Below are 25,796 nucleotides of genomic sequence, written 5' to 3'. Positions count from 1 at the left end.
TATAACACCAAAGCACGTACCTGCCACTTTCAGTGCTTGCTGTTTAAAGGACAGATTACTATCAAAAGTCACTCCCAGGTTGCGGGCCGTGGTGGCAGTATTAGGTGGAATTTCTGCTTTCTCAGGCCACCACAGTCTGGGTATGAATTCGTTGTTTGAGCCAGGAATAGTAGGAACAACATGTCTTCTCCCTCTAGAAGGGTGGAATGCTACCCCCGTCGTCAGAACTGGCGAGGGGGTAGTATTCCAAAACGTATGACACCTTACTTGACATGTTTTGATAAAGCCAAACCAGAGCTAGCATTTAACCGCGAGGTTCATAAGGCACTTAAGAGTATATGGTATGGCAATATCCTAGAACAGCTATGAGGACATGGTTCCGAAAGCTGCAGACAGGCTCAGCTCATGCTAGAGCACCATCTCACATAAAACCAAGCACTCTGCCTCCAGGATTGTCAAGGCATGCCATAGGAGTGACTTATAGGTGTATATGTGTCTAGATATAAGGTTAGATATAGGGATACTATATCCTAGCAAGGAGTGATTACACCACCTTGCCCCAGCTGAGTGATCAGCCAGTTGTGTCAATTTGGGTGGCCAGCCATGGGTGGCATAATACATGCTGCAGCCCCTGGTAGGCCTGGGATGCACCTATGCCCTGGGTACCCATAGTACACTGTACAGGGGCTCATAAGGTGACCCAGTATCCAATTGTAGTTGTACCTAGGGTACATGGAGTCCATTTTAAAGTGAGAGCAGATAGCCTGGGGCCCTGATTAGCAGGATCCCAGGCCAACTAAGTCGAAAACCAGCTAAACACTAGGCAAAAAAATCTGGGGTAATCATAGTCAGGTATCCACCTTCCTACACAGAGTGTCCCTCTCCCCTATTCTCAGGGGGCTCCACCCATTTCTTTAGGTGGTTGATGTGGTAGATTTGTTTCCCCCCTGGATGTAGGGGTTGGAGTATACTATAAGTGACAGGGAAGACCTTTTTTTCGACAACATAGGGTCCTTGCCATTTGGACAACAACTTGTTGTCGGTGGTGGGAAGAAGTAGGAGTACATTATCTCCAGGTTGGAACGTTCTCACTTGACAACCACGATCATAATATCGTTTTTGTGAGGCTTGAGCAGTCTCCAGATGTTCGTGGACCATACCCCATATATGGGTGATGTCGGCGTTTAAATCTGCTGCGTATTGTTGGAGGGGTTTCCCCTCCTCTTCTTCCTCTTCCCACTGCTCGGCGGCCATATCAAGTAGAGTTCGGGCTTTTCTACCGAAGAGGACCTCCAACGGGAATAACCCGTGGACTTTTGTTCATGCGTTCTTATGACAAACATTATAGGAGGCAGTTGTTGGTCCCAGTCCCGTCCTGTGTCAGAGATGACCTTGCGGAGCATACTCTTGATGGTTTTATTGTACCGCTCCACGAGGCCATCAATCTGGGAGTGGTATACAGAGGTCCGAATTCATCTGATACCCAAGATCCCGCACATCTGGGCCATTAGGCGGGACATGAATGGGGTCCCCTGGTCCCTGAGAATCTCTTCGGGGAACCCCACCCGGGTGAATAAAGTGACTATGGCTCTGGCTATCACCAGGGTTGTCATTGATTTCAGGGGGAAAGCTTCTGGATATCGACTAGCATAATCCACAACCACTAACAAATAGTTGTGGCCTCGGGCTAAGGGAGTGAGTGGTCCCACTAAGTCCATGCCTACGCGCTTGAACGGTATGTCTATTATGGGTAGTGGGTATAACGGGCGCTCTTTATCCCAGCAGGATTTGACAGTTGACACCGCACACATGCAGCTCAATATCTTGCCACGTCTTTATAGACAACAGGCCAGTAGAACCTACCTAACAAATATGCGAGAGTCTGTTCTTTCCCATAATGCCCCCCCCTGTATGGTTATGGGCCAGCTGTAACACATGGTCCCGGAAAGACAGGGGAACAAGGAGCTGGGTGGTGACAGTATCTCCCCTTTTTGTGGTTCTGTACAATAAACCCTGTTTCTCATAAAAGTAAGGTCCTACGTTGTTAGGCTCCTGTTCTTGCACCTGTTCCCAGGCGTGACGAAGAGTGTTGTCATCCCTCTGGGCTACCTGAAAGCTGTTTGGGGCAGTTTCCACCATGTCTGTAAGGGTCACAGGAAAAACATGACATTGTCGTGTTGCTTGAATGTACAGGGTTCTGGCTTTTCGTCTCTCGCTCTTACTTTTCCGGTCTTTCCCCACTACCCCCTCCACCTCACTTTTATTAAAAGGGGCATCTCCCCACCAGCTGGCAGTTATTTTTCGGCTCATCTATATATTGGTCAAACTGGGAATGATCCGTTCCGATGATGACTGCTTCCGGTAAAGAGGGTATCACACCTACTTTGCACAACTGGGGATTTTTAGAGACGTCCAGTAGTACTTCCGCTACAGGGTATCCTACGGTGTCACCATGGACACAGGTGACATGCACCGTCTCGTTGTCTCGTAGTTGTTGGGGATTAACCAAAGATTTATCGATGACTAATACATGACAACCTGTGTCCAATAGTGCCCGTTGTTTTTTTCCATTCAGTAAAACCTCCCTTTTATACTGGTGATGACCCCGGGCTGTCAGATATATACGTCCCTTGGAATATCCTATGTCCATTGGCTCGACTGGTGGGGTTCTATGAGGGCACTGTCAGGCAATATGGCCCAATTCTGAGCAGTGATAGCACTGGGGCCCTTGTAGGTTAGGACCAGAGATGGGGGATAAGGGCCTAAAGGGAATGCGTGGGAGAAAGGGGGCTCGGGGTTCAGGTCTGCTTGGAGGTCTGGGGTTGGCCAGTCTTGGGAGGGAGGTAGGTGTGCGGGTAACCCCTGCTCGGGACTCGGGGGCCCTATGATATGCACAGGCTAAGTCTACTGCTATGGTGGGGTTGAGATGGGGATGCTGTTTGACCAAGGAGCGGGTAGTGGGTGGTAAGGTGTCCAGAAACTGTTCTAGGTATACTTTGGCGGTTAGTTCCTCAAGTGTGGACTCGTGAGGGGTTAGCCAACGCATGCCCAGATCCTGTATCCGGTAATACAGGGCTCGGGGATTGTCCCCTGGGTTCCATTTTTCCTTTCGGAACTTGGCCCTATAATATTCCTGATCGCATCCGAGTCTTTCAACTATGGCTTACTTTATTTCATCGTACGGTGTTCGGCCTGCGGGGTTTGCGGCCTTTTAGGCAGCCTGCAGTTCACCGGATAACAGGGGAGCAATATGTTGACTCCATCTTTCTCTGGGCCATGCTGCCGAAGTGGCTACTCGTTCAAAGTTTGTAAAAAAATAGTCCGGATCATCCCCTTCTTGGAACTTCTGTAAGACAGAGCTCGGTACATTAGGGTGAATCCGGGTGTTGGCTATGACGTCCATGAGATGTAGAATGGCGGTATCCTGTATCTGCTGATTTTATGTAAGGAGAGTGGCTTGTTCTTTCAGGGCACGCTGCAAGGCCTCCCTCTCTGTTTTCGCCGTCTGCATCTGTTGTTCAAATATTATCTGGAGATGTCTGTGGTCTTCTGCCAATGGAGAGATGACATTCTCCACTGGTATAGGCACGGGCTGTGACATGTCGCCACCGATAGAAATCCCACTTCTGACACCAAAATTGTAGGGATGTGGGGCCCCGCGGATGTACAGATGATAGAACCACAGGTTGTTCTCAGATAGTTTCATTTATATGTGTTGGTCAGAGGTAGACAAGGAAGTAACAGGGCTTATGAGGTGAACAGGCTGCTCCCTAGTTCTCTGCTCCCTGCTGGGCGGGTTACGTGGCTGGTGTCCCTTCTCGGTCTCCGTGTGGCTCCCGGGTCTCTGGGCCTCAGAAGAGAAAGAAGAAGGCACAAGGACTAGGTTCAGTATATGCCTGGCTGCCGGGTTGAGTGCTACCGTCACCGATCAGTGTGAGGAGGGTTGGTGAGGGACTTACTTTAGCAAAACAACACACCCCCTTTCGTGCCCTACCTCCCGCCTCCCCACACACCCCAACAAAACGCCCCTTGTAACGGCACTTGCCTTGAGCCACGGCCCGTTCCATGGGCCGCGGCATTGGGACCCGGGGCGTCTCCTCCTTCCTCCTCTGGCCCACCGGGTTTGAACACAGTATACACCACACTCTCTTGGGTCTTGCGCTTCTCCGTCTCACCCGCTACTCCTCTTCCGTCCTCTGGTCGGCTCTCCACTCGCTCCTCCGCTGGTCCTCCGCTCTCCACTGCTCGGCTCTCCACTCGCTCCTCCGCTGGTCCTCCGCTCTCCACTGCTCGGCTCTCCACTCGCTCCTCTGTTGGTCCTACGCTCTCCACTGCTCAGCTCTCCACTTGCTCCTCCGCTGGTCCTCCGCTCTCCACTCGATCCTCCTCCGTGACTCGTCTCTCCTTTCCTCTCCCAAGGTGCTCGTCTCTCCTGCCTCCAACGCTGCACACCGTCCGTTCCTCCTTCCGTCCTCTTATTCCCCTCACATCTGCCGTCATGCTTGTCTCCGCCCCATCCAGTTGTCCAGAGACTAGAGCGCTGGCCTGTTCCTGGTCTTCCGGTGGTGGCAAGGCGGAAGTACACCACTGTTCTACCCCATGAAATCCGTCCGGCTCCTGATCCTCCTGACAGGGCCATAGTAATTCGCAATAGCAACATCATGTGAGTTCAATTTCCCCCAGAGTAAGCAATACCTCCCATTAGGGTCCGCCTCCATCCCTCCTAGCACAAACCTGACTCCCCGTTTAATAAGAATAGCCACCCCCCTGGAGTAGCCCGAATATGATGCAAAGCAGCTATGGGAAGTCCATCATGTTGCAAATTGGGGTGTGCTTCCTTGCTGAAAGTGGGTCTCTTGTAATAGAGCCACGTGGACATGGTGGAGCTCTAGATATCCCAGCACTTGCCTCCGTTTCCTTGGATCATTCAATCCTCTCACATTCCAGGAAATGATGTGGAGATCATTCCTATTACCGGTGTCTTCAGTCATGGCATCTATCTATTCCATTCTGACTTCTGCTTTGGTCTCGCTTGTCTTGTTCAAACATACAGTGTTACTGTTCCCCCCCAAAACTCCCTCCCCCACCCACTCCGGCTCCCCCAACTTGCCGAGTATATCCACCTTCTCCCACCCGACTCCATAATCATCCAGTTCAAGTCTAACCTCTGGGTAATCACTAGTACACTCCAAATCCCCACCCACACCGGCCTCCCCAACATGCCAGGTAAGGCCACCCTCCCCCTCCTAGCCTGATTTCCAAAGAACTGCATTCTTACCCCCTAATATTAAACAATATGCGTGAGAAGGGGAATGCCCTCGAGTGGGGACAACTAGGGGCTCCTGCCGTGCCCACTCAACCTCCCTATTTCACCCGTCCGCTAAACCACTTAACTAAGCGGGCTGAATTAACAGGACGGAAGCAAGTTTCCGGATGGTAAAAGTGTCATAACAACCAGTAAACATCAATGATACATCACCCACTCGGTACAGTTCTCAGGAGTCTCTTTGCCTTGACTCTGTGGCGGGCCGTGCGTCGCAGGGACACAGAATCAGCCCAGATCCGACAGTGGTGACTGGGACTGGGAACGCGGACGTGAAGATCCTTCCTGGGGTGTCGCTCTGCGGTCACGCTTGAGGTACTCCTCCACCTGCTGAGGAGAATTGAAGAAGTGGTGTTTTCCCCGGTGATGGATCTTCAATCTTGCAGGGTAAAGCACGGCATATGTAATTTCTTGTGCTTGCAGCTTCTTCTTCACGGCTGCGAACTTTCGGCAGGCTTCCTGCACGGCCTGGGTGAAGTCACGATAGAAGGCCAAGGCGGTGTTTTCATATCGCACTTCTCCCTTCTCGCGAGCCAGGCGTAGGACCGTGTCCCTATCGCGATAGTTGATAAAAAAAGCGCACTATCACCGGGCGCGGTGGGGCTCCCGGGGGTGGGCGCTCTGCCAGTGATCTATGGGCCCGCTCAATGGTCATGTTCGCAGAGAAAGAGTCTTTTCCATATAGCTCCACCAGCAGCCTTTCCATGAAATCCTCCATCCTCCCGGTGTTTGTCGACTCCGCCAGGCCCAGTATCCGCATGTTGTTTCTCCGAGAGCGTGCCTCTAACTTCTCATTTTTGTCCGCTATGACCTTCAGCAGCTTATCCATCTGGTCGCCGCCCCGTCCTACAATCCCGACACTCTTTGTTCCGCCTCCTTGAGCCGCTCTTCATGCTGGTCAATGTTGACAACCACCGCCTCAAGTCTACTATTCATAGCGTCCATCTTGAAGTCTATGGAAGTAAGACTCTGTTGCATCCCCACCAGCAGCGCCTTCCAGTCTTCATCTCTTGACTCCGGTGGATCTGGGTCTGTACGCTCTTTAGAGCTTGAGCTGGGCCTCTTCCGCGCGTCGAAGTACAGCTTCGCTTGTTTGGCCTCTGATCTCCCCATGCCGTCTGGCCGCGTATCACGGGCGCACTGCGTGCAGGGCTGACATATGTGACCCACTCTACGAGTTGCGCTTATTTTTATTTATTTATTTTTATTTTATTTAGAAAGTTTTATATAGCGCGGACAAGATCCTTGCGGATATCAGAGCGCTTTACAAGAGAAGTACCTGGGGGAGCATAGACAGACAGGTGGAACAATAGGTCACATAGTATGAGACAGCATTCGATGTCCAGTGCCCTCCTCCGCCGTGTAGCGGGGGACCTCTTCCAGCCCTCCGAAGTCGTCGAGCTGTCGGGACTAGGCTCCTGGAATTTCAGCTGCCCCTGTGATGTGCAATTAATAACAGTACTGAAAGGTTGAGTGAGAGAGTTCGGGCGGGGAGGTGTGGTTGAGTGAGGTGTTGCAAGGGCGACAAGGGGGGCATATGCTGCGTCTAAGAGTGGGGATTGGCGCTAGGCTTGTGACGTGTTAAGCTTATGCACCGCTCTCCCCGCCACAGCTCATGGCCTCTTCCTACGCATCCAGCCAGTAACACAGCACGAGATGGGTCAGCCAGCAAGTGTGTGCCATCACAAAATGGATGCCGGGGAGCCCAGGGGGGTTTTCAGCAGCAAGTGTATGCCCCAAAGCGTTCAAAATCCAGCAAATGGGGGCGATAAGGGACTTGTGGCCATCAAGTTGACAAGGGAAGCGCCCTCCGTGCTACTGATGACTCGCCGGGGGCCAGTAGCGAATGCCCCCACGAGCACCGCACAAAATGGTGCTCCTTCGCGTGTACCCTATCTTGGCCTCAGGGCCGTAATGTCCATAAGAGCGACCCCATTGCCCCTAGGCTCTCCCGCTCCTCACTGCGCTGGATTTCGGGCCGCGGGCCTCTCCCCCCGACTCCCTTCGCCGCGTGCAGGCCTCCGACCACACTCCCGCCGGTCCACCAGAGCCGTCGCCCGGCAGACGCCCCCGGTCACTGCAAGGCCTCTCCTATGCTCACCAAGTGTTCGAGTGGCTCTGCCGCGTCCCGCAGTCACCACCAGCCACTAAGGAACGTGGTTGGCAGTGCGGCGGGGCCTACACAGCCTCGGCCTGGCCCAGCCGCCCCAGCGGCCGAGTTTCTCCAGGCCGCACTCGTCCCGCGCCGCATTCGGGCACCGCCGCCCGTCACACAACTCCACTGCGGTCTCTCACCAGCAAAGACGGGCCTGCTGTCCGGTGGCACTATTTCTCTGCAGTTATGGTCACAAGGATGAGGATTATGTATAGATTACCGCCGGGATCGGCGGGAGCCTCACCAAAACGCGGCCAATACGGTCAAGCGTCACCTAGCACCCCTCCCAAAATGTTATCCCTATTCCACGTCTGTTAAGGAAAGGAATTCCTTTTATTTGGTCTGAAGAAGCAGAAGTAGCGTTCCAGTCCTTGAAGAGAAGCTTTACTTCAGCTCCGATTCTCCTTCAGGCGGACCGAACCGAGCCCTTCTATTTTGAGACCGATGCCTCCGATCAAGTGATTGGAAAAGTCCTATCCCAGAGGCACAAAGAAGACGGCCAATAACATCCAGTTGCCTATCACTCCCGAAAACTTCTTCCAGCGGAAGTTAACTATACGATCACCAAAAAAGAGTTACTAGCTATACAACCATCCCATGGCTGGACATAAGGGAATCAATAAAACAGAAGAACTGATATAGAGACAATTTTGGTGGCCAAAGATGTCCAAGGACATTAAAGAATATGTGCTAGGTTGTGGAATCTGTGCTCAGGGAAAATCAACAAGGCAATCTCCACAGGGTTTGCTACAGCCCCTGCCTACTCCCCTGCATCCCAGGTACACAGTGACATTACACTTGATTGTAGACTTACCTTCCTGTCAAGGTTATGGCACCATTTTGGTAATGGTGGACTCATTTACCAAAATGGTTCACTTTTTCCCTCTAAAAAAACTCCCTAGTGCCAAATAACTAGCTACTTAGTTCAGTTTACACCTGGTGTGGTTACACGGAATTCCTAAGGTTTTCATTTCTGATCGTGGTACTCAGTTTCTGTCTCATTTCTGGAAGGTTTTCACTAAAGGGTTAAATATAGAGACTAGATGTTCTACTAGTTGCCACCCAGAGACAGATGGGCAGACAGAAAGAGCTAATCAGGAATTAGAACAGTACTTGAGATTGTTCTTGCTAGATCAGGAACAGGACAGGGTGTACCTCTTTTGGGCTGCAGAATTTGCGCCCAATAATTCCCAAAACAGCTCAGCTGGCCATACAACATTCTATTTGAATTATGGGCGGCACCTAAATCTAATGCTTAGTACTAGTGAAATTCCAGTTCCAGCAGTTAAAGAATTTATTCAACATCTGAGTGAGACCCATGACTTTGCAAGAGAAAAATTAGGAAAGGCAAAAGAACAGTATAAACGTCATGCAAACAGTAAGAGAAGACAAGAAGAAGATTATCCTATAGGAAGTGATGTTTGGCTTAATGCTAAAAATTTGAAACTCAAAGGAAATAGAAAATTTCAGCCCCATTTCATTGGCCCATTCGAAGTGAAAGAAAAGATAAATTCAGTGGCTTATAGGTTAAGTCTACCCTCTCAACTGCGAATACATCCAGTGTTCCATGTTTCCTTATTAAAGAGATGCTCTACACATCTCAGACTTCGAACATTGCCCAAACCTATTTAAACGGAAAATGGGGAGGAGTTTGAAGTAAAAAGAACCTTAGACTCTAAATGGACAAAAGGAAAATTGTACTACCTAGTTGTTGGAAAGGTTATGGTCCAGAGGAGAGATCTTGGGAACCACTTTTTAATGTGAATGCTCCATGGCTAATAAAATCTTTCCATGATCAAAATCACCTTAAGCCGAGACTTGGGTAAACCCCCTTGCAGAGGGGTACTGTCAGGAAGCAAGAGCAAGAAGACTGCGTTACTTGTCAAACGGCAGGAGCTACCTCGACTGCCAAGAGAGGAAGGAGTTCAATCCCCACTGACTACCAAAGAAAGTGACAAAATCTATCTTGGACCGCGTTAGTGCAAATGTGGTTTTAAAAGATGGCGGCTGATTTGGGGTCAACTTCTAGTTTATATGGGGAGGGCGCGAGGAGCTGTGTGAAGCTCGAGCACACTCTCAGCTCTGCGCACTTCACCGAGGATTTTATCACACATAGATGTGCTTCAAGTTTTGGTTGTCAAGAGTGTTCTAGTCAGAGTAGTTTAGTATTATTCTTATTTCCTGACAGTAGAATAGTGTTACGTGCTACGCGTAGGTTCCTGGTAGTCCGTGGAAGAGTTTTGAATTTTTCAAAGCATACGTTCTGTGGGGCAACCTGAAAGTAAGAAAAACATCCTCAGCAATGTAATACAGAATTCTCCAGAGTTGCAGTTCACGCAAGTACCTTAGAAGGAATCAAAAGCTTTGGTGTAAATTGTATATATTTGTAAAAGAAAAGAGGAAAACTTACCTGCTCATTGAGTCTTCAGCTAGTTAGAGATTACCATTTAAAATACCTGTAAGAAAAGAAAAGTACTGTGAGTATGCAAACCTAATGTCTAAGCAGAGTCTAAAATATGGAATAGTCATTAAAATCATCTTCCTTATTTTTCACTAGGTTTAAAAAGCAGTCTTTTCAATTGAAAATACCTACCAACAAGGTTGTATATCAATATTAAAAGAAAGAATAGAAGAGAGGTAAGAGTCTAGTCTATAAGGGAATGTAAAGAGCTGTAAGAAGAGTATAGATATTAGTGAGAGAAGGTAGTTAGGGATTAGGTTTTTGTAATTGTTTGTTTGATTTTACAGTGTACACTACCACAACTGAGAAGGAAGTCCTAGAGCAGCAGTTGCACCTAGAAGGCGAGACTGTCTCTTCTCTGTCCCATTCCCCCTTAGAGGTTCCTTCATGTCCTCATTAAGACTATCTTGGGGGTTTGTAGTGGTCTTTGGAGAGGCGTTGGGAAAAGGGGTTGTTCTGCTCCTGTGAAGAATCTGGGATAACTTCAAGTAAGGCTCTGACAGGTCTCTGTGCTTCCGCGTGGAAAAAATGAAAAGTACTGGCGTCCGCGCGCCTGGGTGGTGCCCATATAGGCACTGCGACGTCATAACCAACGCTACCGACGCCATCACGGGGACTCGAATGGAGCCACCCGACGCCGCGTGCAAGGGGTATCGCTCAGCAAAAGGTTTCGGATCCAGGCTGGGGAATTTAAAGGTAAGGAATCTGCAGCTAGATAGCCTCTATCAGATAATGCATTACCAAAGGTAAGTAACTTATTCTTTAGCAAAAATTTTGTAGAGGGTCTAAAGCACAGTATCCTGATCCTATGGCTATTAATACTCAACAGGTTTTACTGCAGTTTCCTCTAGGAGCTTGGTCCTGTCTCTATATAGTCTGCATAGTACCTAATTGTCCACCATTATTTACTCCTTGTCTTATTGCACTATCAGCCCGCTGTTTGCTTCACATGCATCCACCTTTCATTGAATAATTACTATTATTTCAGCTACTTGAGGTTTTGTTAGTTCCAGTTGTTTGTACACTCTGACAATAGATATAATTTGATTAAAAAGCCTTTGGATTACGATGAAACTATGGTCCAAATTGTCAATCCATACTAATATAATAAAGAGAGAGCCCAAACCTTTGAGGCGGGTAATCTCAGGAACCACAGCACCAATCACAACACCCAATAAAGCGTTGGAAAGGGCAGTTGCAGCAGAAGGACATAGGCTATTCATCGGCCTGGTCGCCCCCACGCTCCTCGTGTCTCCTGCTCCTGCCTTACCTGCCTCCTGCTGCTGTGCCTGCCTGCCTGCTTGCCTACGCCGTCAGCCTCGACAACAAGCGCCCCAGCCGCCGCAGGGCCGCCCGCCAAGCCCGCACTCGTTTTTCCCGCCGCTGCCTGCCTGCGGCCCCGCCCCCGCCAGCCGATTGGCTCCCACGCTCCCGCCTCCCAGCTGACACGCCCTCCCGGCTCCCTTCTTATGACGCCCCCCAGAGCGACCGCGCAGCGGACGCGCGCAGCGGGAGCGCCGACTGAGCGCCGAAGGTGCGCCAAAGGTAAGCCCGTCTGCGCCAGTCCGCGCCTGGACCGCGCCCAGTGCCAGGACCCCTGGCCCCGCCAACAACCAGCCCACCCGCCGGACCTACGACGCCACCGAACTCTACGCACTCATCGCCGGTAGAATCCCGGGCTGCCATCGAGCCACCCCGAGACGCACCCACGGACCCTTCTGCTGCCACTCCTGCAAGTTCACCTGCATTCGGACCTGCACCACACCAGCACCGACCAAGCCGAACTCCAGCAGCAACCACCTCAAGTGCATCCTGCTCAACACCCACTCCGTCCACAGACACGCCGTTGAGCTCTGGAACCTGCTCGACACCACAGCCCCAGATGTCGCCTTCCTCACGGAAACCTGGATGAACGCCTCCTCAGCGCCCGACATCGCCATTGCCATCCCGGACGGCTACAAGATCATCCGGAGGGACCACGTCAACCAGACAGGAGGAGGCATCGCCATCATCCACCGGAACTCCATCCGCATCACGACCAACACCGACGACAACCTCACACCCCCCGAACACCTGCACTTCCAGATCCACATCAACCCCAAGACCACCCTCAGAGGCACCCTCATCTACAGACCCCCAGGACCACGCACACAATTCTGCGAAGACATCGCCGACTTCATCAGCCCGCACGCCCTCCCCTCCGCTGACTACATCCTCCTCGGGGACCTCAACTTCCACCTGGAGAACAACAACGACCGCAACACCACCACCCTGCTGGACAACCTTGCCAACCTCGGTCTCAAGCAGCTGGTGACTACCCCCACCCACTACGCCGGACACACACTCGACCCCGTCTTCTCCTCCAGCAAGGACATCGCCTTCAGCCACGCCACCGGACTCCACTGGACGGACCACAGCTGCGTCCACTTCAGCTTCAGAAGGACCACGATTCACCATCACCAGCAACAGAAGCTGGAACAAGATCACAGCCGACCAGCTCGCGACTTCCCTGAGCATGAACCCTCCCACCAGCGCAACAAACCCAAGCCAGGCGGCCACCAACCTCGCGAAGTGGATCAGCAACTGCACAGACGACCTCGCCCCTCTGAAGACCCCGCCTAGCAGACCCGGCAGCAAGAAAGCCCCATGGTTCACCAACGAACTCAAGAGCTCCAAGAAGAACTGCCGAGCCCTCGAGAAAGCCTGGTGCAGAGACCCAACACCGAACAACATGACTGCCCTCAAGCTCGCCACCCGAAAACACCACCAACTGATCCACGCCACCAAGAAAACTGCATTCAAGGAACGACTGGACAACAACGCCCACAACAGCAAGGAACTCTTCAACATCGTTAAAGAGCTCTCCAATCCCAACGCCGGAAACAACAACATCACCCCTTCGCAAGACCTCTGCAACTCCCTCGCCTCCTACTTCCACAACAAGATCGCGGACATACACAACAGCTTCAGCTCTCAACCGACGCATGCCACGACTGAACCACCGCCCCCCACCACCACCCTCCGCGCCTGGACCCCGATCAGCACCGAAGACACCATCCGCACGATGAACTCCATCCACTCCGGATCTCTGACCGACCCCTGCCCTCACCACGTCTTCAACAAGGCCGACGCTGTCATCGCACCCCACCTGCGGGACATCATCAACACCTCCTTCGACACCGCTACCTTCCCGGAGAGCTGAAAGCACGCCGAACTCAGCGCTCTACTAAAGAAGCCATCATCCGACCCCACCGACCTCAAGAACTACCGCCCCATCTCGCTGCTCCCGTTTCCTGCAAAAGTCATCGAGAAGACCGTCAACAAGCAGCTGGCCGCCTTCCTCGAGACGAACGGATCCCTTGACCTCTCGCAGTCTGGCTTCCGGGCCAACCACAGCACCGAGACCGCCCTGATCGCAGCTACCGATGACATCCGAGCCCTGCTCGACAACGGAGAAACAGCGGCCCTCATCCTCCTAGACCTCTCCGCAGCCTTTGACACGGTCTGCCACCGCACCCTAGTGCAGTGCCTCAGCAACGTCGGAATCCAGGAGAAGGCACTAGAATGGATCACCTCGTTCCTCGCCGGAAGGACACAGAGAGTCCGCCTCCCCCCGTTCAGATCAGAAGCCACCGAAGTCATCTGCGGCGTTCCTCAAGGCTCCTCGCTCAGCCCAACCCTCTTCAACGTCTACATGAGCCCCCTCGCAGCCATCGCACGCCAACACAACCTCAACATCATCTCCTACGCCGACGACACCCAGCTGATCCTCTCCCTCACCAACGACCCCACCACCGCCAGAGCCAACCTACATGAAGGGATGACAGACGTAGCCAAGTGGATGATGAGCAGCCGCCTGAAACTGAACTCGGACAAGACGGAAGTCCTCATCCTGGGATCTTCACCCTCCGCCTGGGACAACTCCTGGTGGCCCCCCGCCCTGGGCAGCGCACCCAAACCAACAGACCACGCACGCAACCTGGGCTTCATCCTGGACTCCTCCCTCTCCATGACCAGACAAGTCAACGCCGTCTCCTCGTCATGCTTCAACATCCTGCGCATGCTACGTAAGATCTTCCGGTGGATCCCCACCGAGACCAGGAAGACGGTCACCCAGGCCCTCGTCACCAGCCGTCTGGACTACGGCAACTCCCTCTACGCCGGAACCACCACCAAACTCCAGAAGAGACTCCAGCGGATCCAAAACGCCTCAACACGACTCATCCTGGACCTCCCCCATCGCAGCCACATCTCCGGACACCTGAGAGATCTGCACTGGCTCCCGGTCAACAAGAGAATCACCTTCCGTCTCCTCACCCACGCACACAAGGCCCTACATAACCAAGGCCCAGGATACCTCAACAGCCGCCTCAACTTCTACGCTCCTACACGCCAACTTTGATCAACCGGCCACGCCCTCGCCGCCGTCCCCCGCATCCGAAGAGCCACCACAGGAGGAAGGTCCTTCTCCTACCTGGCCGCCAAGACTTGGAACTCCCTCCCGACCCACCTCCGCCTGACCCAGGACCACCTTGCCTTCAGGAAGCAGCTCAAGACCTCGCTGTTCGAGCAGTAGCGGACCCCCCCTCCCCTAGCGCCTTGAGACCCTCCGGGTGAGTAGTGCGCTATATAAATGCTGTGATTGATTGATTGATTGATTGATTCAGACACCCACCATATACATTTAAAAGGTAAAAGAACCGTGCCAGCAAAGTAGTCGCTTGTGGGCGTGTCTGCGTTGTGCTGTGGGCGTGTGCTGAGGGCGTGACAAATGCTGGGGGCGTGTGGTACATTCCGCCCTTCATGCCATTTCTCATATCGTGTGCTAATCCCACCCTGCTCCCTTTAAATACCCCTGCACCCCATAATCATAACCGACCCTTACTCCTTAAAATACCCCAACACCCTTAAACACTAAACCATCTTAACCCTATAAATATACCCTGTACCCCAAAACCCAAACCTATCCCTTAACCCTAAAAATACCCCTGTACCCCAAAACCCAAACCTAGCCCTGAACCCTATAAATACCCCTGTACCTCAAAACCCAAACCTACCCCTGAACCCTAAAAATACCCCTGTACCCCAGAACCCAAACCTAGCCCTGAACCCTAAAAATACCACTGTACCCCAAAACCCAAACCTACCCCTGAACCCTAAAATACCCCTGAACCCCAAAACCCAAACCTAGCCCTGAACCCTTAAAATACCCCTGTACCCCAAAACCCAAACCTACCCCTGAACCCTAAAAATACCCCTGTACCCCAAATCCCAAACCTAGCCCTGAACCCTAAATTAACCCTGTACCCCAAAACCCAAACCTACCCCTGAACCCTAAAATACCCCTGTACCCCAAATCCCAAACCTAGCCCTGAACCCTAAATTAACCCTGTACCCCAAAACCCAAACCTACCCCTGAACCCTAAAATACCCCTGTACCCCAAAACCCACACCTATCCCTGAACCCTAAACATACCCCTGTACCCCAAAACCCAAACCTACCCTTGAACCCTAAATATACCCCTATACCCCAAAACCCAAACCTAGCCCTTTACCCTAAAAATACCCCTGTACCCCATAACCCAAAACTATATCTGAACCCTTAAAATACCCAAACACCCCAAAACATATACCTCAGTACCCCAAAACACATACCCCTATACCCATAATTGCCTTATCCAAACATTTAAAAAAATGTTTTTACCATTCATGCATTTACAACGAATTACGTTGTAAATGTATGCGTGGTAAAAGCATATAAAATGTAATGCCATGCGTTATAATGGCATTGCGGAGTCGTGGTACTTTCGTAATGAAAGTATGCGGAGTGATGGTATGCTGAAAGAAAGTTGCAGAATAATGGTTGTTTACCCTTCCCCGGTAAGTACATTGGTGGCATGGCGGCCCACATCTCCAGCAACATACTCATATTTTTTCACCACCCATTTGAAAAATGCACAGGTCTCTCTCATTGATGGCCAGCGCCGACATACACTTTTAGACACACCTTCTGCCACAAGTTCTAGAATTGCGAACTTTAGAGCTGGGGAGCTACGTTCGAATCTCGGCATCAGCTCAACATCCTGTGATTCCAGGCAAATCACTTTGTCTCCCCGTGCCTACCACAAATGAATGTGTTCTTCTGTAATTTAAATTGTGCTCCTGCCATGTTGTCGAATTTGCGCTATATAATATTGCAAGGAAAAATAAAGTAGGAAAACTCGAGTTCACACACTACTGAACGCGCACTCTTAAGTGCATCAGCAGTGCACTGTGAATCGGAGCGTTTCACAGGCCTGTCACAGATAAGAAATGCTATCTAAAGGAAATCCTACAAAACAATATACCACGGGCCGGCAGCAATTCATACCCTGACAACGTCGGGACGGGCTGCTAGTTACATATAAATGAGTTCCAGAAAACCATTTGGTGGTTGGGGTTATTAATGCCCACATAAGCTTCCTGATACATTCTTCAAGTTCTTGAACAGCCCACTCCCAGTCCTGAGAATACACGATGAACATCAAACAGATTACCAATTTTGCCTATTATGGTTAAAGTCTGAGCAAGAAAATAGCACTAGCTCAGTATCCTTTACCATCTTGGTCTTCTAAATTGAATTTTAAAATGTTTCACTGCCTCGGATGGTGCAAACTTTGTTCCCTCTCTTTGGGCCAGATGTAGGTCGCCCAATACCGGTCGATAACAGCAGAAATTACCGAATTTTGGCCGTTACCGACCGGTATTGGGCTTTCCAGATGTAGGTGGCATTTTTTAAGGATTCGGGGCCAGATGTAGGTCGGTCGGTAACGGCCGAAAATCGGTATTTTCGGCCGTTACCGACCGGTATTTCAGAAATGGTATGTAGGGGCATTATTTTACAGAATCAGTAAATTTACCGATTCTGTAAAATACCGAATCGGTATTTTTACCGATTCGGTAAATCTCAGATGTAGGTGGGACTCTTCTGAGTCCCAAAGGCCCTACAAATTCGGTATTTTAACACCCAATCCAATTAGGTGTTAAAATACCGAATTCAGGTGTGCATGCACACCTAGCCATGTGACAGACAGACATGCCCTTAGGGCATGTCTGTGTGCCACATGGCGCACAAGCCTATTTTTGGGGTGCCAGAGGGTGTCAAAGTGACACCCCCTGCACCCTTGCAAAAGTCGGTATTTACCGATTCGGTAATTACCGAATCGGTATTTCCCATTCATTCCTATGGGCTTCACAGCCCATAGGAATCAATAGGGAATACCGATTTGGTAATTACCGAATCGGTAAATACCGAATTCTAACGATTCGGTATTTCCACATCTGGGAATACCTACATCTCCCCCCTTCATATTTACCGACTCTGAAATACCGAATCGGTAAAATTCGGTATTTCAGAGTCGGTAAATATGATTTACCTACATCTGGCCCTCAGTATTTTACCGAATCGCTAATTTAAGGATTCGGTAAAATACTGAATTCTTAACATACCGATTCGGTAAAATACCGAATCCAGGATGTAGGAAGCACTAGTTAGTGCATTTCTCAGTTAAGGATTCGTTATTTACCACCAACTAGAAGTTGGTGGTAAATAATGAAAACCCTTGAAAAAGCATTTTTTTTGCTTTTCCAACAGTGCCATGTTGCAGACATACATGCCCTTAGGGCATGTATGTCTGCAACATGTGCACCCATACACAATTGAGGGGTGCAACAGGGTGTCAAAGTGACACCCTGACACCCTTCAATGTTTCTTCCAATTACCGAATCGGTATTTACCGATTCGTTAATTGACTTTCATTCCTATGGGCCTCCAGGCCTATAGGAATGAATGGCAATTACCGATTCGGTAAATACCCATTCGGTTATTACCGAAACTTACCGATTCAGTAATTTTTTCGGAAAAATTACCTACATTCCATTTGCCTGTTCTTAAATACCGAATCTGTATGATTCGGTATTTAAGAATCGGTAATCTGGGATTACCTACATCTGGCCCTTTGTGCTTAACCTGGACTCCCTCAGATAACCTAAAGAGGCTTCCAATCCACTCTTTTGATTTCTTGTAATGGGGGTCTCCTCTGTAAAACACATATATTTCTGCTCCTAATATGTCCCATGCTTCCATTAATACTTATCTCCCTGTCTAGCATTGGATGCTAGCACCAGTAACACGTGGGGGACCCTTCATGGGTAATATAGGAAGTTGGCTCTGTAGATAATATATTAAAAAGAGATATAGGGCCAGATGTAGGTAAGTAACATTTACCGATTCTTAATTACCGAATTTTACCGATTCGGTAATTAAGAATCGGTAAATGTGAGGGGTGGGTATGTAGGGAATCCAGATGTTCCCTTTTACCGAATCGGTAAAAGTCGGTATTTACCGATTCGGTAAATACCGAATCGGTAAAGCCTATTGATTCCTATGGGCTTCAAAGCCCATAGGAATCAATAGGCTTTACCGATTCGGTATTTACCGAATCGGTAAATACCGAATTTCACAAGGGTGCAGGGGGTGTCACTTTGACACCCCCTGGCACCCCCTAAACAGGATTGGGTGCCATGTGGCAGGCATACAAGCCCTAGGGGCAGGTCTGCCTGCCACACGGCATAGGTGTGCATGCACACATGTGCATGCACACCGGAATCAGTATTTTACCATGAAGTTGGATTTCATGGTAAAATACCGATTCGTTAAGGCCTTTGGGACTCAGAAGAGTCCCACCTACATATGGAATTTACAGAATCGGTAAAATGACCGATTCGGTATTTTACCGAATCGGTAATTTTACCGATTCTGTAAATGTAGATTTACCTACATGTGGCCTTGGATTTAGGCCCCTACATACTGATTGGCCATTTACCGGTCGGTAACGGCCGAAATCGGCCGTTACCAGTCAGTAAATGACCTGAAACGGCCACCTACATCGGGCCCATAGTGTGCACAGAGTCCAGTAAGCCTCCAAAGGTATAGCAGAGGACAAAGTAGATAATACCTTACTCTCAATTTATTGGTAGCTGGGCTGAGAAGTTAGGCGTATCAGGGGGTAGTGTGAGTGTATTTGTTGTACATACTCATACAAGGCAGGAACACACACTCAATGACTAACTCGGGGCCAATGTTTGTAAAAATATTACTTTAATTACCTTTGTTTTAGGAACCAAGTGGAACTCAGTTGCAGGTACAGGTAAGTATACTTTTCAGAAATACAATACTTTCAATTACAGTTGACAAAGATTAGTATCCACATTCAAAATACTTTTCATGTGCATGAAATAATTTTCAAGGTCAAAGAGAAACTTTGTAGTATTCTCAGAATTAACACTTAATGCAATACAGGGAGACACCAATGCAATCCTATGGGAGGAAAGACAGATAAGTAGTTTTGAGGTAAGCACTCAACTTACAAGTTCAGTCTTTGGAGGGTTTGACCAACACTGGGCACGAGTCGGACAAAGGTAGGTACTGCAACACCGGCAGCACTGGGGCGGCCAGGTGCAGAGGTCACTGGGCTCAATGTTAGCCTATGGGAGCTGGTGGTACCCCTAAGAGGCACTGGTTGCAGTTAGGTACCAGCAGTTAAGGGCCACAAGCCCTCAGAGTTGAGGTCAGCACTTTAGGGGCCAACAAGTAGCACCAAGATTGCACCACCAGTGGCACAGGGTTGGCCGGGTGCAGGGTGCAAAGGAGGCGTCGGGTACCCTAAAGGAATCAATTGAGATCCTCTGTCGGAGACAAAGGCTGTGGGCTCTGTCCAGAAGACTAGCTGAAGGAATTCGATGAATGGAGAGGTGGATTAGATTTTGGGGGGATGCCGGAGCACCATCGGTTGGGCACTTCAAAGCCTGGGGGCTGCGGGTGCAGGGGTGTCATTAGGCGTCTGGTTTCTCTCACCGGATCCGGTCGGGAGCACCCTTCAAGATGAAGCTGCAGGCATCGTGGGCAAGTTCGGGAGAGGTCGTCCAATGCTGGATTCCAGGTCAGGATTGCCGGGGAGATGTCACTGTATCAGTCGGCAAGCTGGACTCGGGCTGTGGGCAACAGATGCAGAGTGGTGCAGGGGTCGTGGATCCACCTGGATCTGGTGGCTTTGGGTTTATTTCTTGCTGGACAAATCCGGTGTCCACGGGAGAAAAGAGTCTTTGTTGAAGGCAACTCAGGTCTCCAGGGTTCTTGGAGGTGGCTGGCTGCGGACACGTCGGTTTCTGCAAGCAGGGTCCTTGAAGCAGGAGACAGGCTGGTATAGCTGGGGCCAAGTCAGTTGTCATCTTCCTCCTTCGCTGCATCATCGCTCTTCGGTCCTTCATCTTAGAGCATTGAATCTGAGGAACAAGGCTCCGGGGAGCCCTAAATACTACATTTAAGGCTGTTACTGAGGTTGCTGGCAGTAGCCAATGGCTACTGTCCCCTAGGGGGACTACGCAATTTGGGTGTCCCCTTCCTTAGGGGAGAGGGGCACGTCCTATTCCTATTTGGCCTAATTCTGCAAACCAAGATGGGGAATTCTCAAGAAAGGAGTTTACCTCAGATCCTGGACACCCTAGGGGTGTGACAGGCCAAGGTGAACACTCCTACTCTGCTTACTAATTTTCCCGCCTGTCCTACTGCCAAAAAGTGGGTCTGGGACAGGTGGGGCGGGTATCTCCACTAGTTGGAGCTGCCCAAATCAGCATAACACAAGGTGAGAGCCTTTGAGGCTGACCACCAAGTGTTGCTGTTCCTGCAGGGGGAGGTGAGAAACACCTCCACCCAGAGCAGGCTTTGTTCCTGACCTCCAAGAGCACAAAGGCTCTCACCCCATGACCTCAGAAAACTGTCTGGTGGTGGCTAGCTGGCAGGGACCGGTCAGCCAATACTCTAGAGGTTGGTCATTTTTCAGGGGGGCATCTCTAAGATGCCCTCTGAGTGCATTTTATAATAAATCCATCACTGACATCAGTGTGGGTTTATTATGCTGAAAAGTTTGATACCAAACTTCTCATCCATCAGTAAAGCAATCATGGAGCTGTGGAGTTTGTGTTGACAAACCCTCAGCCCATGTACTCAAAATGGCTTCACCTCACTTACAGTGTCCCAGAATGGATAAGCCACTGTAGGGGGATATTGCTCATGCAGCTATGCCCTTACCTGTGGTATTGTGGTATAGTCCACCCTGCCTTAGGGCTGTAAGGCCTGCCAGAAGGTTGACTTACCTATGCCACATGCAAAAAGAACAATTGATGGATAGAATGCAGAACAGTGTCGTACATTCACCCCAGCACAGAGATTTGGGCCTAAATCCATCTTTTTTTTGCTCACCACGCCATTCCAGTTTAGACCCAGCCATATGCAAATCAGTCTTGACCCTGCACCCAATGGGAACAGTCCAGCCCGAACTGCCAGGCCAGGTCCTCCCTGGACTGGAAACAAGCATTCTAGGACCAGTTTTGGGCTTTCAGCCCTCATCAGCCAGGATAGCTTGACTCCAGTGGCATGGAGAGCTTGGGACCCACGCCTGGGCATGCCCGTCCCACTCTGGGTGACAAATGCAAAACCAATAATTGATGGACAGAATACAGGACAATGTCATACATTCACCCCAGTACAGAGATCTGGGCCTAAATCCATAATTTCTTTGCTCACCATGCCTTCCAGTTTGGACCCAGCCATATGCAAATCAGTCTGGGGTGGAGTAGTGGGCAAAAGAACAATGGAATTAACCCAGATCTCTTGACTGGGGGAGAATGTTTGAATCATTGAACATTCTGTCCATCATTTGTTGCAGTTACACTTTTCGCCCTAAGTGGGACGGGTATGCCCAGACGTGGGTCCCTTGCTCACTGTGCCACTGGATTAGAGGCTAGCCTGGCTGATGAAGGGTGACATACCCCGAAACTAGTCCCAGGATGCTTGTTTCCAGTCCAGGGAGGACCAGGCTTGGCAGTTCGGTCTGGACTGTTCACATGAGGCACAGGGTCAAGACCGATTTGCATATGGCTGGGTCCAAACTGGGGTGGCGTAGTGGGCAAAAGAACAATGGATTTAACCCAGATCTCTTGACTGGGGGAGAATGTTGGAATCATTCAGCATTCTGTCCATCATTTGTTGCAGTTACACTTTTCACCCTAAGTGGGACGAGTATGCCCAGACTTGGGCCTCTTGCTCACTGTGCCACTGGATTCAAGCTAGCCTGGGTGATGAAGGGTGACATACCCCGAAAACGGTCCCAGGATGCTTGTTTCCAGTCCAGGGAGGACCTGGCTCGGCAGTTCAGTCTGGACTGTTCCCATGAGGCACAGGGTTAAGACTGATTTGCATATGGCTGGGTCCAAACTGTGGTGGGCTAGTGCGCAAAAGAACAATGGTTTTAACCCAGATCTCTTTACTGGGGGAGAATGTTTGAATCATTCAGCATTCCGTCCATCATTTGTTGCAGTTAGACTTACTTATGCCACAGGCTGTGATGTGTAGGCATGGCACCCAGGAAGGTATGCCATGTTGATTCTTAGTTTAGTAACACCAAGCACATAGCCTGCAATGGCAGTGTGTATGTGCTAGGTGTGGAGTCCTTTAGGGTGGCACAATACATGCTGCAGCCCTAAGGGACCCTCTGTGGTCACAAGGCTCCCGGTACCACTGGTACCTATTACAAGGGACTTATATGTGGACCCGAGCTGTGCCAATTGTGAGAGCAATGGTACCGTTTTGGGAAAGAATACAGGCCCTGGAAAACTGATTGGCAGGGACCCAAGGCACACTCAGTCAAAGTGCATCAGAATTCTGGCGTAATGTGGGGGGGGGGTTACTGTAACAAAAACCCACTTTCATACAGGTAGACTTAGTACACCTAGGGAGAATCCAATCCTCCTACCTCTCGTAGCAGAAAACCTTGTGCCATTGTTTCCAGGTTTAAATTATTGGGAGGTTGATCCTGAATACTGACTGAGATCGGACTTCCACGGATGTCTATAACTGTAGACACTGTTTTTTATTTTTTATTTTTATTTTACAAATGCTTTTATTGAGAGTTAGTGCATGGTCATACAGCATGAACACATTTCAAAAATACAATGCGTTGGCACCCCTCTGTGTAAAGAAGAACAATGAACATCACAGTTAATAATTCCTCTTAGGTACATTCTTGTGATCAGAATATAGTATACATGTACATGACTTTTACCGCTTAAACTACATAGATTTGGAATGTGGGTGTTTGAGATTCCTTAACAGCACCCCTTACCGCAGTGCTTATTCAGAAGCTATTTCGCTCTGTGCCATAAAGTATTCTCTCAAAAGAGCCCAGATATCTGTAGGTCTGGAGGATGTAGGTAGTTCTTCGGCATACAACTCAAGTTGTTCGCGACAATACACCATGTCCTTCATCCACATATCAGTCTTTGGGCCCATTCTGCTGTCCCACGTGAACTGGACCCGTCTCTTTGCCAACAGCAAAGCCACTCTGACAAACCTATCCACCACAGCTTTCAATTGGGGAACATGTCCTCGTAAGCATTCCACTGGTGCGCAACATATTACCTGCCCGTCATGGCATGCAGCATCGAGATGACCTTTTCCCAATATTTAAACACCGACCCACACTGCCATGCTAGATGTAAAAAGTCAGCACCACCTTGCCCACATCTCTTGCAGTTGCTCGATTCTCTGAACCCTATCTTATTTCACTTTTCGGGAGTAAAATATACTTGATGCAGAAACTTCAAATGGATAATTCTCAAGTTACTATTCGATGTCAATTGACCAGTTAGCTTACATATCTGTTCACACTCTTTGACAGTAATCAGGGAAGGCAAAATGGCGTTCCACCGTTCCAGGCTCCTGTTCTGCCCCGGGACCATTTCCCCCTGTATCGCCTTATACAACTTAGTTATCAGCTTCTTCCTAGTCAGTGTGGCTATCACTAATTGTAGAGCCTGCAGCGTTTCCGGTTCATCAGGGAAAAAGAGGTAATGGTCTTTTGCAGCACGTTTCAATCTAAAACATGTGTATTGAAACAGTAATGTAGAATTGTGTATGTTATTTAAATCATCCCCTGTGAGATACTTCCCTTCCGGATATAGGTCGCCCATGTTTATGATCCCCGCCTCTTTTAGAGCTGTAATAGGCCCATTTTCTTGAGCAACAGACAATGCTGCGTGTCCAGCAAGGGGTAGCGCGGAGTGTACAGAGGGAGTTTGCGTGCCCGCCGACCGATCCCCTGCCAGGCTGCTATAGTAGTATCTATTGTGTTAATCTCAGTCTTAGGCATCTGTCTATTAGTGTATGTGATGACACTTCTCAAGGGCACAGGATAAGCGTCCCCTTCTTCTACTGTCACATGTGGGATAAAGTCATGAGGCTTGAACCAAAAGTATGCATATTGAGCCTGTGCGCTGAGGTAGTACACATAGAAATCTGGGGCGTTAAACCCCCCTCTATCATATGTCTGTGTTAAAGGTTTGCCAGCTAATTCTCGGTTGTTTATTTCCCCACACTAATCTCAACAGCTGAGTTTGGACACTTTAAAAAAAATGTTTCGTCAACTGAATTGGGATATTGCAGAACGGGTATAAAAACTTAGGAAGAATAGCCATTTTTGTTACCGCAATGCGATTCGCTAGAGACAGTGGCAGAGTGACCCAACGATCTACCTGCTGCACCGGTGTGGTATATGCCCGCCCGTAATTCTCCCTGATCACAACTTCAGGATCCAGGTGTATCCAAACCCCTAAATATTTGACTGGTTCTGTGGACTATACCAGCGGATATATTTTACCTGGGGCGCCGCTGTAATTAACGTTAGGGGAATGATGACTGATTTCTCCCAGTTTATCTGAAGTCCTGAGAATAGGCCAAATCTGATATATTCCCTTATGATTGGGGATAAGTATCGCTGCGGCTCACGAACAAAGAGGACCATGCCGTCCGCATACAATGAGATTCCAACTGGCCGATTGTTCAAATTAAGGGCGGCAGCCCTATGGCATTGCCGGATTTTGCACGCTAGAGGTTCTAACACAATGGCAAAAAGTTGGGGGGGGACAAAGGAAAACCTTGCCTATTGCCCCCCTCTATGGGAAAGGACTCCAATGTAAACCCACCGACTCGGACCCTCGCTGAAGAGTCTGTATACAGAACCTGAATCCAGCATATTAAAACTGGAGGGAACCCCATTCTATGTAATATACATAACATGTACCTCCATTCTATAGAATCGAACACTTTTGCAGCGTATAATAGAACTGCAGCAGCTGACAAGTCAGGACTGAGCACCTGGAACATAGCAAAAATAGTGCGTAAATTGTGGGACGTGGATCGTTCTGGGATAAACCCGGATTGATCCGGCAGCACGAGAAGCGGCATAAGTGGCTGTATTTTAGTGGCTAATATCTTTGCTAAGATTTCTGAATCCAAATTTATCAATGATAAGGGACGATAAGAGTCAGATTGGGCAGGAGGTTTCTCTTTCTTTAAAAAAGTGATGATTCACTGTTTAATGCTTTGAATCAATAAAATTGTTTAAAAAAAAAAAGTGATGATTAAGGCCTGACGCAATGACGGGGGGAAAGCCCCTGACTCATGAGCCTTTGCATACATCTCTAGCAAATGCGACACGAGCAGATCTACATAAGCTTTATAAAATTCTGCTGTGAGGCCATCTGGGCCAGGAGCTTTGTTGTTAGGCAGAGATAGGATAGCTTCCTTAACATCATCTTCATCTATAGGCTGACTTAGATACTTTCTATGTACGTCTAAAATCCATGCACAGGCTGTGTCCTCCAGATAGTCATTTATAGCAGCCTCCTCCATCCCACCCCGTGTGGTGTACATAGCAGCATAAAAACGCCAGAACTGCTCTACTATAGCATGCAGGGTATAG

At 49.5% G+C, this 25,796-nt stretch overlaps 1 protein-coding gene across 1 annotated transcript in view; it reads left to right on the top strand.

Moving 5' to 3' along the window:
• The first annotated feature begins 8,729 nt into the window (after positions 1–8,729).
• LOC147711778 (uncharacterized) overlaps positions 8,730–25,796 on the top strand; it is a 46,304-nt gene continuing 29,237 nt past the window's right edge. Inside the window, exon 1 of the mRNA XM_086919532.1 lies at positions 8,730–8,856. Within this exon, the coding sequence (XP_086775658.1) occupies positions 8,730–8,856 (127 nt within the window). The remainder of the gene's footprint in view (positions 8,857–25,796) is intronic.

Source organism: Lissotriton vulgaris, chromosome 5, assembly GCF_964263255.1.
Source record: "Lissotriton vulgaris chromosome 5, aLisVul1.2, whole genome shotgun sequence".
Classification (NCBI taxonomy): domain Eukaryota; kingdom Metazoa; phylum Chordata; class Amphibia; order Caudata; family Salamandridae; genus Lissotriton; species Lissotriton vulgaris.
The sequence above is the reverse complement of the archived record's forward strand: the minus strand, read 5'-3'. Positions and strand labels throughout refer to the sequence as shown.